At 41.4% G+C, this 16,703-nt stretch overlaps 1 protein-coding gene across 1 annotated transcript; it reads left to right on the top strand.

Moving 5' to 3' along the window:
* The first annotated feature begins 12,339 nt into the window (after positions 1-12,339).
* Positions 12,340-15,082, top strand: LOC120904901 (tigger transposable element-derived protein 1-like). The gene has a single exon (XM_040315374.1). It carries the CDS (start codon positions 12,538-12,540, stop codon positions 13,528-13,530), a length of 993 nt encoding a protein of 330 aa, XP_040171308.1. The 5' UTR covers positions 12,340-12,537; the 3' UTR covers positions 13,531-15,082.
* The last annotated feature ends 1,621 nt before the right edge of the window (positions 15,083-16,703 follow it).

Here is a 16,703-nt window from a genome sequence, read left to right on the forward strand (position 1 = left end):
TGCTACTAGTCCTTCACTAATATAGTTAATCTCTGTTTCTACCAAACATAGCTCATGCGGTTCCTTTCCCCATCCGAATTGCGGATCATTTCGCTTTTCCCCAATTCTAGAGGCTGCGTCAGCTATATTGTCCTTTCCTGCTACATGTTCGAATTCGTAACAAAAATGCTCCATTCTCAGGAACCAGCCCTCTGCTCTTGACATTTTCCTTTTACCCATGTCCTTGCGGTGTTTTCCTCTAAGCATAAACATTAAGGCTTCACTGTCTGACCGCAATGTAAATTTTCTGCCAATTAAATAATATGCAAATCTTTCCATGGCCCATACTATAGCCAACGCCTCACGATGAAGTTGTGGATATCTCCCTTCTACCTCTGTAAGACTCTTCGATGCGCATGCTATAATCCTTCTTTCTCCGTCTAAATAACCTTCTTGTGCTAAAACAGCGCCTAACCCCCAGGGTGACGCATCAGTGTACAGAATGGTTTTGTCTTTTGCATCGAAATATCCTCTCTTAATCAAATCATTTTCTGTTGCAATTTTTAGCTCCTCAAACGCATCCTGTTGTTCTTTTTTCCATTCGAATTTTGCTTTTTTCGATAACAAATCCCGTAAGGGTTTAGTCTTATGCGAAAATCCTTTTATGAATGGGCTTATAAATGTTATCATGCCCAAAAAACTCCGCACCTCGGACACGTCTTTTGGTCTATCGAACTTTAATATGTCTGAAATCTTCTCTTTGGTGGGGAGAATACCTCGTCCGTCGATTGTGAAACCCAAAAAATCAACTTTCTCCTGATTATATAACGATTTTTCTTCATTAATCGTTAGGTGATTTATCTCAATCACTCTTTTTACTTCCTTCACTAATTTCTCTAACTCCTCTAAAGATCACCCATAAACTAGAACATCATCCATGTATACCACTAAATTCTTACAATCTGCAAATAACTTCTCCATAACACTCTGAAACAACTCAGGTGCACACGACAACCCAAAAGGCAACCTCGTGAATCGCATCAAACCGTTAGCCGTCATAAAAGTGGTTAAATGGCGCACCTCTTCGTGAAGTTCTATATGAAAATATGCATCCTTTAAGTCTAGTTTCGTAAAAAATAATTTTCCTCCATTATGAGGTATGTCAGCCCACACTTTCTCAAGCGACGGCATTGGATAGGGCTCACGAACTATTGCCTTGTTCACCTCCCGATAATCTATAACCATTCTGAAATCCTTCTGACCCTTCGGAACTAGCACCATTGGTGATACAAATGATATCGTGCTACCTCTCCTATCAGCCCTTTCTATAATCTGCCTTCTTTCCATATCTTCAAGTCTTTCATTAACTGCTTTCTCGAACGCAATCGGGACGTTATATCTAATTATGCGCTTTGGTATCACTGATGTGTCTATTCGGAATTTTACCGGCTCCCCACCGATTTTCGGAAATTTGACCCACTGATCAGCCGCACCTGGCCCCGATTCACTGTTGTCGATGCTCGTTTTTCTCCCAACTAATTCGGCACAATTTATCTCCTTCTTTAGCAGCCCTAGCCCTATCCTTAATAATTTTAACTGACTTGCCGTTTGAAAACCGAGAAGTGAAATCTCTGTACCGTTCACTACAAAAAACTTGGCCAATTGCCTGTCCTGTCCAGCATCCTTCACCCCCACATAAGCCCGAAATGAACATATCACTTCTAACGGTCGATGAGTAGCATATCCTTTCAAAATTTCTTCTGGGTGCAATGTAATGTCTTGAATTACCGTACTACATTCTTCCTTGATCCTCTCCCAACCTTTCTTAGTTACCGTATTCACTGTCGCCCCCGAATCCACCAAGAATTTAAACTCCACCGATCCTATAACACAATTCACGATACGCGGATCACTTATCACCCCAGATGACGTTGCCTTGCCAGTTATCAGCTAAAAATAAAAAAATAAGGAAAAGAACAGAAAAAAAAAATAAGTATACCAGCACACGATTTAAATTTAACAAAGAGTGCAACTTTTAATTTCCTTTATTTATTTCAAAACAAAAGAAACATTTTTTTTTTCACTCCGGAACGTCAACTTCTACCTGGTTGACACGCTCGGCTTCTTGTTTCATTCCCATTGTATTATGGTTCCTTTTTGCTACAAAGCAAAATTCGGCAAAATGACCGGTTCTTCCGCAAGAGAAACATTTCGCGCGAAATGCTTTGCATTGGCCCCAACCGTGCGTACGTCCGCACTTCGTACAGAGTCGCATTCCTTCACGCCTTTCCTCATTCTTCTGTACTCGAGATCCAGTATCTCGCATTTTACTCCACTTTGTCTCGTAAGGCTTATATCGATTAGCCGGAACTTTCGCCGAAAGGATAGCATTCACCGGTCTTATCAACGCTCGTCGATCATCCTGACTCTGCGCGGAGTTCCCTTCTTCTCCTTCCGGCTTCCTCTCCGCCTCTTCCGTGCGAATGAAATCGAGATGTTTTCCATGGCTAATTACCCGTTCTAAATTGTTACCGAAAAAGTTTGCCATTTCGTAAAGCTTAGCAGATATTTCTGGAACCGATCGCCGTACCACCGCCTGCATTATCTCCTCCTCACGCTGCGCACCCACGAATTCGCATAACACCGCTTGCTTTTCAAGACGCAGCACCCAGTCCGCAAATGGTTCATGCACTTTCATCTTCATCTCACGGAACTTCATCCTCTCTTTTGATGCGTCGCACAAATCACTAAAATAATCGTCAAGTGCGCGGATAGTTTCGTTGTATATATCCTCCGATTCGGACGGCAAATTTCGCTGCTGCATTTCGATGATGCTCAACAAATAGCTTCCTGCAAAAATCTTTAGACCCGTTACACGGGTTTTTGAATCAACAGGCGCTTTGCATGCCACTATCCTCTTAAACTGATCTCGAAACCGTATCCATTCCGCCTTGCGTTTGTTAGTTGGCACTGTTTCATCGAAATGCCTTAACGGCCACGATCCTGACAACCACTCGTTGGTAGTTTTTCTAGCAGCAAAATGCATGTCATCCTGCTCTTTTGCATCCGGCTGTTCATCACTTTGTGATATATCGCTAACTGCCCAGCCTTTACTCATTTTGATTTTACAAAATATGACACTTTTTCTTTTCTTTGCGCAAATATTTTTCCGTCCGCTTCCAGCGATAAACCAACAAAGAATGATAGTCAAACCAAATTCTGCACTTCATCCGCGCCAAAAGAAAAGAACATAAACTCTCATTTCACATATACCAATCCATCTCCCACAACAAAAGAGATCAGATATTCATACACGATCATCGATACTGGCAACCCGTTCGCCGTAACGCTCTGCAAGCGCGCGTTTCGCCACACTCACCACTACACACGTAACTCCTTTATCGACTCGTCAAACCCATTTCTCTCTCTCTCTCGCTCACACACACACACAGCTAATCCTTTAGGAGTCTCTTCCTCTTCTTTGTGCACAAAACCTACCAACAATTCAACTAAATCTTGTTTTTGATCTGGCAACACTACCAGTTGACCACGGCAAATTTACCCGTTCTTTTCTATTCTCTTTTTTCCCGCCATGGGCCGAACCCGGCTTTTTATTATCATTTTTTTTTTTTTAGATTGCACTGACCATGGGCCGAACCCGATTCAATTTCTGCCTTTTTTTTTTTTTTTTTTTTTTTTTTTTTTTTTTTTTTGGACGCTGGCAATGGGACGAACCCAGCTCAGTGTCCACACTTTGTTTCTACGCTGGCCATGAGCCATACCCGACTCAGCGTTTCTTGCATAAAACTTCTTCATATTGGCCATGGGCCGAACCCGGCTCATCTCTCATATCTTTTACCACGTTGGCCATGGACCGTACCCGACTCAACGCTTACAACCTCTTTCTACACAACATTTCAACAACTTTTTTTTTCGATCATGGGCCGAACCCGATTCAGGTTTCTGTTTTCCGGCAATTTTCTTATAATACCTTTACACTCGGTCCTTGGCAAAATCTACTTTTCCCTCCTTCTTCAATTTTATCATGGCAGGATCGCCAATGTGATATCCTACCAGTACAGAGTACACACACACGCACACCACCTCGTTCGTTACCAGAACACAACCTTCTTTATTTGCTGCTCAACTCCGACTGCCTTCAACCATCATACATCGCATTCTTTCTCTTTCTTACTCTAGGATCCCACACCTTGTAAATACCTTAGTACACGTTTTAGATGTGTCCAGTGTTCATCTGTTGCACCACTCTGAAAGCGACTAAGAAAATTAACTGCAATACTAATGTCTGGACGAGATGTAATCATCAAATAGGTTAAACATCCTACAAGTTCACAAGTTCAAGTTCAGGAACATTTCATTCCAGCTCCGCGGCGCCTGTTTTAAACCATACAAGGATTTGTTCAGTTTACATACCTTCTTCCCCCTCTCAAATCCTGGTGGTTGTAGCACGTATACTGTTTCTGAAAGGTTTCCGTTCAGAAAGGCGGTCCGCACATCCATCTGATGAAGATAGAACTTCTTCTGCACTGCTACTGCCAGTAGGGTCATCACTGTTGTTATTCGGACTACTGGAGCATACGTTTCTTGATAGTCATATCCTTGACGTTGAGAACATCCTTTAGCAACGAGCCGCGCCTTGTATCTGTCCACAGTAACATTATCCGAGTATTTGATTTTGAATACCCATTTACAAGGAACTGCTCTCGCGCCAATAGGAAGTTCTACTAGATCCCATGTTTCATTTTTCTCGAGCGCTTGCATCTCCTCATTGATCGCTTGTTTCCATTCAGGCCAATCGTCACGCTTCCGAAGTGCATCAATCGTATCGGGTAAATCTTCCACGTAATTTTCCGCGTACAGTGCAAATGCGACTTTAACTTCATAATCACTAAAGCGCACAGGTGGATTTCGAATCCTCTGACTACGATGAATTGCTACTTCGTTATGTTCTGTGTTTTCAATAACATCGGGCGTATCATTCGAGTTTTCATGACATGTTTCTTCCATATTTCCAACAATGTCGACCGATATGTTCGTAGTTCCAATATTTGTATTTTTTACGTTTTCAATGCCCTCAGTCGATGTGTTCAAATAATCGCCAAAATCTTCCAGAAGTCGAACAGTAAATTCAATATTACGATTTGTTTCACTAACCTGTTCTGGTAGCATCCTTTCTTGGTCAAAAATGGATTCTTCCAAACGACGATTCGACATTAATTCTTCGATTAGAACATCACGAGCAACGATAATCTTCCGATGTACAGGATCCCACACACGATAGCCATTGATTACGTAGCCAACAAGAAATCCTACTTGACTCTTGACATCAAGCTTCGTTCGCTTCTCTTTCGGTATGTGACAAAATACCTTGCTTCCGAATATTCTGAAACGAGACACATTTGGCTTGTGCCCGAACCACAATTCGTATGGAGTTTTGCTCATACTTAAAGATGAGGACGGACTTCGATTGATCAGATGTACTGCCGTCAAAACCGCTTCATTCCACATCGATCGTTTGAATTTCGAATCGTCCAAAATAGCTCGTGCACGTTCCATAATCGTCCTGTACATGCGTTCAGCAACTCCGTTTTGCTGCGGTGTATATGGAACGGTTGATTCCATTACAATGCCCTTTTCCTCACAAAAATGTGTAAAATTTGAGTTGATATATTCACGGCCATTATCGCATCTTACTCGGGATATTCGACGATCAAAATGAGCTGTAGCCATCGCCGTGTAGGGGAAGGTAGGTAAAGACGGACACGTTAAGGGAAATGGTAAAAATCTAGGGATATATAAGTGCAACGACCTTGAAAATGTGCATGTATTATCTTACACTCATGTTTTATCAGAAAATGTGTTGAAACTTTTAAGTTTCCATCGATTTTTGCGTTTTTTTTTTCATGAATGAAAAACATGTTTTTTTCGTGCAGTTTTGAAATGTTCGGGTAAGACGGACACCTGATATGGGAAAGATGGACACCATGAAGGGTAAGATGGACACCTGTAGAAAAGGTTAGAAAGTAAAGAGTTTTACAGTATTTTAACAAATTCTATCGCTTTCCACGTCCTGGTGCGCTTATAAACCAATTCTTGGCCTATTGCAACGACGATTCATTCAGCCATGAATTTAGGAATTGTAAACAGCGCTTGTAATATATCGTAGAATGCAGCATCTAAAGCATTATTGACATATCGCGCACTTACAGCTGAAGTTGCTCCAGCTTACAGAACAACAGTCTAGAACTTCCTTTTAGGAAATTACTCCGCAAAAAGTCCACGACCCCAGTATTTATGAGGGACTTGTTAATAGTTTAAGCTATTTTCCACCATGTCAAAATTCAACATTTGATTTTTGTAATCCCATAGAATTTCTCATCTATTCCTGAACAATGTCCTATAAATGCCTCATCTTTTTATTGCTTAAAGATGTCCAAGTCTTGAGAAGATATTGGATTTCGTGAAGCGCCTCATCAGCGTCGAGTGAGTAATAGCATAACGAATGACTACTATTTTGACCGATGTTTCATTTCTCGCTTATTTCAATACTTTCTTTAGTTACTGATTGATTTATAGCATCGGAATACCCTTATTTAAGGTATTTGAAGAAATCCATTCATCACCAATTGATATAAGAAGTAAAAAATCAATAAATTCGGTGTCCATCTTTCCCTACAACAAGGTGTCCGTCTTTCCCGCTTTGGTGTCAGAATGTTTAAACCACCAGAAAACAATATTTTGTATTGCTTTTATCCTCGTTTTTGTTTTACGTTTTGTTTACCTTTACCTTTTTTTTATGTGTTTTACCTTCAGTTTGGATTCTACATTGTTGAATTACTCGAAAATTACCTTTTTCATGCATTTATGAGAAGTGTCCATCTTACCCGCAGTGTCCATCTTACCCGCAGTGTCCGTCTTTACCTACCTTCCCCTACTTAACAAAAGCGTCGAAAACTTCCGCCTTTGATTTCAGCACGTACACTGCTGTAAAATGCGTGTAATCATCAATAAAGGTAACGAACATCTTCTTACCATCCAAGGAAGCTGGTGTGAACGGCCCACAAACATCGGAATGGATCAATTCCAATGGTCGCGATGATCGAGGTCGAGAAACTGTTTCAAATAGTAGCCTTGTTTGTTTTCCCATCATACACGATTCACAGACTCCTGTGTGCGGTTTCACATTTCCACAGTTGTCGATTCCTTCAACCATTTCAGCTTGGATGAGCTTCACTAGACCCGTGTTTCCAATATGACCATACCGACGATGCCATATTGTCAGCAAATCTTCAGAATCAGTAACCATGGCAGATTCGATATTTGGTGTTAAAATATCCAATTCATATACAGTCCAAGGTGGAATGTATAATGAGGTGTAGTTATAGCGGTTTTGGCGATCCCCCCCCCCTGGGCTCCTATTTTGACAGATGGTTTTCCGCTTGTATATCATCCAGTTATCATTAAAACATAAACTCTCACTCCAAACGTCACTGTGACTGGTCGAAGATTCTCTGCGCTCCGACTATTTTCAATATTATTCCGAGAAAACCTGTATCTTTGCTGAACTTGTTGCTGGTGTAGGTGACTTCATTGCCTGGTTTTGTTTAACAACTGGATTATTCACCGTCAATCACCTGGAAACGTTTTCCGGCCCACAATCATTACGTCGCTTCAACATCACAATCAATCGCTCATCCACAAAGCAATGGCTGGTATTTGTTCCGCCTGCGCTAACGACATCGTAGCTGCTGATCGCATTGTGAAATGCCAGGGTTGGTGCAACTATGAGTTTCACTTCTCATGCAGCGGACTTTCTGAGGAACTTTCCGCTACTATAGAGTCCTGTGCACAACTTTTTTGGGCCTGTAAAGCCTGTGTAAAGTTTCACAAGGATCCGCGTACGGCCGTGTTGAGGTCATCCACCCCGTACACTCACACTTCTGTCGACCTACTGTCCAGCATAGCCGACCTTAAAGCGGGCCTCCGTAGTGAGCTGTCACAGCATACCACAGCTATTAAGTTAGAGCTTCTGGAAGTTTTAAAGGCGGAGATCCGTTCCTGCTTGCGATCGACGCATGCCGCCACCGATTTACCGTCTCAACGGCCCATTCATCACAATTCAGCGCCTAAATTGTTTAATTCAGTGGTCAAAAATATCCCCGGTACTATTACACCCACACTACAACAGTATCCATCATTAGCCGCTTCTCTTAGTGTGAGTGCGAACGAACCGTCATCCTTCACCAATATGCCACCAGTTTACAACCCGCAAACACCACTACTCAGAGGATCGGGATCGCCGCTCGATTCTGACACACTAGACACCATCCCACACACCGATACGCGAATGTGGCTATTCTTTACGCGTTTCTCCCCATCGGTTACCACTGAGCAGATTTCTCTCATGGTACAAGTACGGCTAGCACTCGATAAGCGGGATGTGTTTGTACACCGTTTGACGAAGCTTGGTGCCGACACTAGTACACTCTCATTTATCTCATTTAAGGTGGGCATACCAGCCACTTTACGCAACAAGGCTCTCTCACCTAACACATGGCCCTCTGCTCTTACCTACCGAGAGTTCCGTGACTATCGGACCAATAATTATAACACTAATACCTGTGCAACAACTGAAACAAATTCGATGCTCGATCAAAACGTTACTCCCGCTACCGACACTTATCATAATCCTCTCTCACATTCTGGAGGGAGTGCCGCGATGCCAACTACTACAACAGATACGCTCGCACAGCCCGTTACGATTTCCTCACCTGCCATGACCACTACAGACGCAGCTTTGTTTACAAACGAACCACATCTTGACCTTAATGAGCGAATGCTTGTTACTACCACACCTACTAGGTCACCTCCCGAATGCTTAGCCGCTCCTAAAAAACGACCGAAGCGAAACGCTAAACGGACTGATGAATCTGCTGACGCTGGCCCGTCGGATGAATAGCAATCTTGCACCGCATCCGGCGATGCACCTCGTTCAGCTCATCCCAGTCTCTCTATCTACTACCAAAATGTACGTGGTCTACGAACGAAAACTACAAATCTTCGCCTGGCGCTATCAGAATCAGAATATGATTTTATCATTCTTACCGAGACTTGGCTTACTCAGTCAATACCTTCCTCGCTCCTCACTGACGATCATTATCATATCTACAGGTGCGATAGGAATCTTTCCAACAGTGCCCTCTCACGCGGTGGGGGTGTTTTAATTGCAAGTTCCTCTTCAATACCGACATGTGAAATCGCATCGCCTAATACCATACTGGAACAACTTTGGATCAAAACATTGCTGCCAGGTGTCTCTGTTTACATCGGCGTTGTTTACATTCCGCCTAGTCATGCGAATGACCCCGCAGTGATGAACGCTTTACATGATAGTGTACGTGAAATTTCAAGCCGCATCAAAGAGAGCGATTTATTATACGTCTTCGGAGATTTCAATAAACCTGATATCAGATGGGAGCTGACTAATACATCAGAAGCCACCGATTGCTCTCCATGTTATTCTGTCATGCATTATGCGCCTTTATGCAATTCCGTGGCTAATACCGATTTCGTTGATGGGTTGCATAGTACCGGATTATTTCAGTTGAGTGGTATTGCAAATCAATCTGGGCGTCAATTGGATCTGGTCTTCGCAAACCTTGCCGCAACCAATATTTTGTGCGACTCAATCACACCTCTGCACTCTGTGAATGGTACTTCGGCTCTAGAGAACTTCCTCCCATACGTAACACACTGTAGTATTCCACTTCTCAGTGAGGACTTTCATCATCCTTCATTGGATATGATGATTTATTATCCCGTACAACTATCCCACACCACCAACAGTCACACTCGCAGTACAGTCAATAGAAATTTCTTCAAAACGAATGTGGAACGTATGAATGCCCTTATTGTGTCGTTTGACCGTAATTTTGACTGCTCCAACTTTTCCACTATCGACGAAGCCACCGATTGCTTTAGCGTTTTTATGCGCTCAGCGATTAATTCCTGCGTTCCTGTTGCTCAACGAAAGCCTGGCCCCGATTGGTCTAATGCATCTTTAAGACGGTTGAAAAAATAAAATCAAAAGCCTACGCGGATTACAGTAGAACGAGATCATCGCTGCATAGGAGAATTTTTTCGATGCACTGAACAATTATCGTCGACATAATCGTGTGCTCTACCGCTCCTTCATTCGCCGTACTGAAAGGCAGCTATTTTCCAAGCCGACACGGTTCTGGAGCTTCTGGAACAAACGGCGCAATATAAGAAGTATCCCTCCGTCAATGAGCTACAATGGCCAAACTAGTATCGATACATCCGATATTTGCAACACTTTCGCCAATCGTTTCGCTGATGCATTCACCCTTCCTGTTCACAATCCTAACACACTAGCTGAGGCCACTTGCAATACTCCATCGGATGCTATCGATTTTATTATACCCACAATTGACGAAGCATTAATTGCGCGCACACTCAACGATATAAAACCATCTACATCATCTGGACCTGACAATATTCCCGCATACATATTGAAGCACTGCCGTCAATCACTTGCACCCATTCTTGCCAAAATATTTAATGATTCCCTTATGCGTGGCAGGTATCCTGAGTCCTGGAAACACGCACGAATGATTCCTATCCATAAAAAAGGCAGTCGACTTCATGCTAGTAATTATCGTGGCATTGTATCCCTATGCGCTTGTGCAAAGGTGTTTGAGCTCATTCTATACAATCCGCTACTCACAGCAGTTCAAAACTATATGAGCCCTAGTCAGCATGGATTTCTCCCAAGGAGATCTTCCACCACAAATCTTGCTGAATTTGTTGGCTACTGCTTCGACAACATGGATCGTGGTACTCAAGTTGATGCAGTATATATCGACTTCAGGGCTGCGTTCGATAGTATTTCTCATGATATTCTACTTTCGAAGCTAAAAAAACTCGGTTTCCTCGACTGGCACATCACCTGGCTGCGTTCATATTTAACTGGTCGTTCGTACTACATAAGTATAGGATCTCATCGTTCTCACTCTTTCACCAGCTCCTCCGGTGTGCCTCAAGGGAGTAATTTGGGACCGCTACTCTTCCTCATCTATATAAATGATCTATCTTTCGTTTTACCGCCAGGCCAACACCTAATGTACGCCGACGATGTAAAAATATTCGCTCCAGTTAGAAACGACAGTGACTGTGTACGCCTTCAAACGATCCTTGAGAATCTGGATAGCTGGTGCAGCAGAAACGCTCTCCAAGTGTGTGCTGATAAATGCCAGTGTATATCATTTAGCAGAGCCCGTCACCCCATCACGTTTACATACACTATGCTCAACACGGCTTTGGCTCGCACGACATGTATCCGTGATCTGGGGGTGCTACTCGATCAGAAGATGTCATTTCGCCCTCACATTGATAGCGTTGTTGCGAAGGGAAATCAGCTACTTGGTTTAATTACGCGGACCTGTAGCGAGTTTACCGATCCCATGTGCGTCAAGTCGATCTTCTGTGCCATCGTAAGGTCGTGCCTGGAGTACTGCTGTCCGATCTGGTGCCCGCTTGGCGTTGGTGACATCAATCGCCTCGAAGCCATTCAACGGAGACTCACCAGGTACGCGGTTCGACTCCTTCCATGGCAATCCCACCACGCTCGGCCCACCTACCATCAGCGGTGTCTGCTTCTCGGACTTGAACCACTCTGCTCTCGACGTAAAAACGCCCAATGCCTTTTCATATTTCGGCTCCTTAACGGAGAGATCGATTCCCCGGCATTACTAGCCAGCATCAATTTGTTCGCTCCCTGTCGGATTCTTAGATCCAACTTCCATCTCCGTGTACCGCGTACCCGCAACAACCATAGCCAGGGACACCCTATTATACGTATGTCCCTCGAGTTCAATGAAGTGTTAGATTTGTTCGATTTTAGTATGTCTACTTCCACGTTCAAGGAGAAATTGCGTCTACGTCACATGTAATGTTTGCTTATAACTAGATGTTTATTTATATGCTCCTTAATTTAATTATAAGGTTGCCGATTAGACACGATGGTCCGTCGGTTTATATATGAAATAAATAAATAAATAAATAAATAAATAAATAAATAAATAAATATGTATTGATGGATTGTTTACGTTTTGCATGGTTAATATTTGGTGGAGATCAATTTGGGTGAATATTTTAGTTTATTAGAACACTGCCCGTGATTTAAAATGGAAATTTTCCTTCGAGAACTTGAAGCGTTCGCCAAACGCGGAAAACTAACTGTCAGTTTTCTTCGTCGATTCTTCTTCCACCTAGCTGTCAAAACGGGCTTATAACTTGACCTGATATCTTTACGGTCCTTGATACAGTCTTTCCCCGAGTTACGCGTCACTCGAGTTACGCGAATTCGAGTTACGCGAGTTTTGAAATTTTGACAGTTCGCTGAGTTTATGATGCACACTTTAATTGTCAAATCAAACTTCACTTGTCATTTGCATAATTTCATATCGTCATTTCACTCCATTCAAAACAAATCAGAATCATTTTCAGCGAGTAAAGATGTCGTCTATTCGAAAAAATACCGTAAAAAGAAAGAAAAATGTGATAACTTTTGCTGAGAAGCTCGAGATAGTGAAGTTATTCGAGAGTGGGAAAGGTTTCACTGCCATCGCCCGTGCTACAAATCGTCCCGAGTCGACAATAAGGACCATTGTGAAAACAAAGGAGCGTTTCCTGGAATCCGTGAAAAGCAATGCGCTGATGCAGGGTACAATCGTAACGCCGTATCGTGATGAAACGATATTGAAAATGGAGAGTTTATTGTTAATTTGGATAGAGGATCTAACAGCTAAAAAAATTCCCTTATGTTTAAAAAGTATAAAAGAGAAGGCTGTATCGTTATATCACGATATTAAACGTAAATCCAATAAGGAGAATATTGAAGAACAATCATTCAAATCAAGCAATGGGTGGTTTTCACGCTTTAAAAAACGAACCAATTTACGAAACGTAAAATTTCATGGAGAAGCGTCTAGTGCTGATGATGACGCCGCTAGCTATTTTCATGATGTTTTTGCCAAAATTGTTGAAAAAAATTCTTATATTCCAGAACAATTTTTTAACGTGGACGAGACAGCGCTTTTCTGGAAAAAAATGCCCACCCGAAGCTATATTTCTAAAGAAATGGATACAATGCCAGGTTATAAGGTAGCTAAAGATAGAATAACTATAATGATTGGTGGTAATTTAGCAGGTGATTTAAAGTTAAAGCCACTAGCCGTTTATCGGTCGCAAAGGCCACGAGCTTTTAAAAGCATAAATATTAACAATCTGCCGGTCTATTGGAAATCTAATACAAAAGGATGGGTTACTCGCTGTATTTTCGTTGAATGGTTCAATGAATGTTTTGTGCCAGAAGTGAAACAGTACTGCGAAAAAAAGGAAATATCATTTAAAGTGCTATTGTTGCTTGACATTAGCATCTTGGAAAGAAGTGAAACAAGCGACAATGCAAGCGGCATGGAAAAAGATTTACCCTCATTTTTTTGCTAGCAATGAACCACCAGACAGTAGTCAGGAACCTATATCAACTGTGTTAAGTGAATGTGTTTCCTTGGCACACTTTCTTGAAATAGAAGTTAACTATGAGGAAATGGAGGAGCTCGTTAATTGTGCGGGAGAGCCTTTATCTAATGAAGAGCTTATTAAAATGCAATCCCTAGAAATACTCGAAGAGTACTTAGAGGACGATAGTGAGGGCATGGAAGAGGAAAACAAATGTTTCTCAACAAAAGGTTTAGCTGAAGCATCCAGCAATTTGGAATTGGCATTATCAACCATCGAAGCGATGGACAGTGATGAGGAAAGATTTGCAAGAGTGAGCAACAGTGTACGCGAAAATATGAAAATTTATCTACAAATTTGGGAAGACAAAAAAAAATCTACAAAACAATTAACGATGGACAACTTTCTTATTACTTTGTAAATAAAAAATATGAATAATGAATTTGTGATCGAATAAAATTCGAATGTGATCGAATAAAATGGACTAAATAATTGGAGGACTTAAATTTGTGTGTCATTTTTCATGTTTTTTTAACGGTGATATTAAATATTCGATCTCTTAATACTAGGTATAAACCATGTGTCAAGCAGAACTCGACTTACGCGAAAATCCGAGTTACGCGAATGTCTCCGGAACGCATTATTCGCGTAACTCGGGGAAAGACTGTAATCGACCTTTTCGACTTGCAGTGCACAAAACTTTAGATCCACGCATGATTTTTGCACCATTTTTGCTGAATTTTACTTCCATTCCTCGTTCAACGACACGTTTCACGGAGAACAAATTCGCAAAAAGTCCAGGTACATACAATACATCGTGTACTGTATATGGCAACTGCTTGTCTTGAGTTTTCACAAATATCTTCAAATCTCCAATTACATCACTGGTTAGTGATACTCCCGACTTGGCCACATTTATAAAAATCGGTGAATTCAGTTTTCGAATATTCTGCAGATACTTTTTGTTGTTTACCATATGTTCCGATGCACCACTATCGAGTATCCATTGGAAATTTTCATCTAAATTCACATCACCAGTTATAAACGCCATGTCGTCTTGGTTTTCCGCATACCTAATGCCCGCTTGGCAAAGAGTAACTCATTTTGATTCCTCTGGCTACCCCTGGCCCTAGCTTTGAAGGAATCATGCGACACACTCGCACTCCACTACCCCATCCCATGGAAAAACGCTCCCACCATCGAGGTGTTGACCAAAATTTCGCTGTGTGCATGAGACACACACTCGCACTCCTCCACCCCTCCATAGCCGATCGCTCCCACCGTTGCGAAGTTGCAAGAATTTTTGCTCTGAGCGTGAGACCCTGAAGGACAAGAGATGACACTACAGTCAGTCTAAAAAGTATTCGTCTGGCTGAACATTTTAAAGAAAAAGGCGAATTATGGCCGCAATGCGTATGGGGCGATAAAACTAATGATGAGGTTTGATAAAGAGACCATCAATACACACGTACTGTTAAAAATGCGCATTAAAATAGTGCAATAACAACTAAATTATTTACAAAACAAAAAAAAGTCGTTTTATGGGCGCGCAAAAAGTATTCGTCCATCTAGCTTTTTAATTATTTACGCAGGACAAATACTACGTAGACGTGAATTAAATGTATTATTATCAATCTACTGGTGACTTCCTTCTAAAATAATGCATTTCTGTTGACTCAATTACACTTCAAGCGGTCAGAGAGGCACTAAAAGCGGGGGAGTTAAATGATTGGAGCATGAAAGCGCAAATCGTATCTTAATCCTATGCAAAACCTATCTTACCCATTTTTTAAGGTTACAAAATGTGTGGGAGGCCTCGTTCCTTCATTTGATCAATGTTTGGCCATTTTCTGACACTAATTGTGTGACAAACTGCCATGTAAGCAGCCATCCTTGACGGTTAATCTAACGAAAGAAGCGGTTTAATGTCCAAAAAATCAAATTTTACCATGGACTCAGTGCATTTTGTGATGGCCAATAAGAAAAGGGAAAGATATGGGTCACGTTTGGTTGATGGGTCATGCTGCATTTCATCGTAGCTGGTCATGTAATAGCTTGAATGAGTGAGTTGTTACAAACATGTTTTGTTTGAATAATACCGTACCCAGAAAGTGGCCAAATCTGTTAAGATGCATCAAATAAATCAGAAATTTGTTTCAAATTAGGCTGTACTAACATATTAAAACATGTTTAAATCGCCAAGGTCATACGGCCGACGTCTACTGTAGTGAAAACAGTCTACTAAGATGCAGCAACAAAATCTCGTGTAACGGTAGCACCATGGTGTCATTATACCAGGGCTCATGGAGGAAAGGTGAGCTAGAAAAATGATTCAAATTGATAGGAGACGAGATGGAGAAATATATTCTTGCAGTTTTTAAGTACTTTGGGTGCCAGTTCTGAGAAATTGTACTATAAAAATACCACATGTTTCAAGAACAGTCAAGCTGGAGAACATACAGAGCATTTTCATTTGCCCGAAACACCAAACCAGCTGAAACCAAACTGATGAAAATGAATTAATAGACTCTCAATATGATAGCAGTTGCCATTTTTTCAATGGAACTTGGCCACATGGCCCGGAAATGCAATCTCTCTACCAGCGAATAATTGGAACAAGTCTTGGAGGATGTGTGGGTCAAAACTACGCCTTTTTAAAGGTTCAAATGTGTTCTTGCGTTGTGCAAGCAGTAACCAATAGTCATAAATGCAATAAGAAACAAGATCAGGACATTTTTTGACTCCATAACCTTTGTTTTCTTACGCATATTACGCCAAAAGTCTGATGGACGAATACTTTTTGCGCACCCATCAAACGACTTTTTTTAGTTTTTTATGTATTTTGGTTGATATAGTACTATTTAAATGCTTATTTTTTAGCAAAACGTGTTTATTGATGGTCCCTTTATCAAACCCTATGATTACTTTTACCACCCAATGCCTATTGCGGCCATAATTCGCCTTTTTATGCAAAATATTCAGCAAGACGAATACTTTTTGGACTGACTGTATGTGTAAAGACGATCATAATTCGATATGGTCAAAATGCGTCGATTAGCGTTTCATTTATCTGGTAATGATGTTTTCACTTCATCAAAATTTTAAACATAATCAACTAGGCTGATAACAATAGTTGAAATTTCAATCAGAATAAAATCAAT

This window comes from Anopheles arabiensis, chromosome 3 (assembly GCF_016920715.1).
Source record: "Anopheles arabiensis isolate DONGOLA chromosome 3, AaraD3, whole genome shotgun sequence".
Classification (NCBI taxonomy): Eukaryota; Metazoa; Arthropoda; class Insecta; order Diptera; family Culicidae; genus Anopheles; species Anopheles arabiensis.

Bases quoted from the DNA above. Each gene is read 5' to 3' on its own strand.
- LOC120904901 (XM_040315374.1), top strand. From the start codon at position 12,538: ATGTCGTCTATTCGAAAAAATACCGTAAAAAGAAAGAAAAATGTGATA.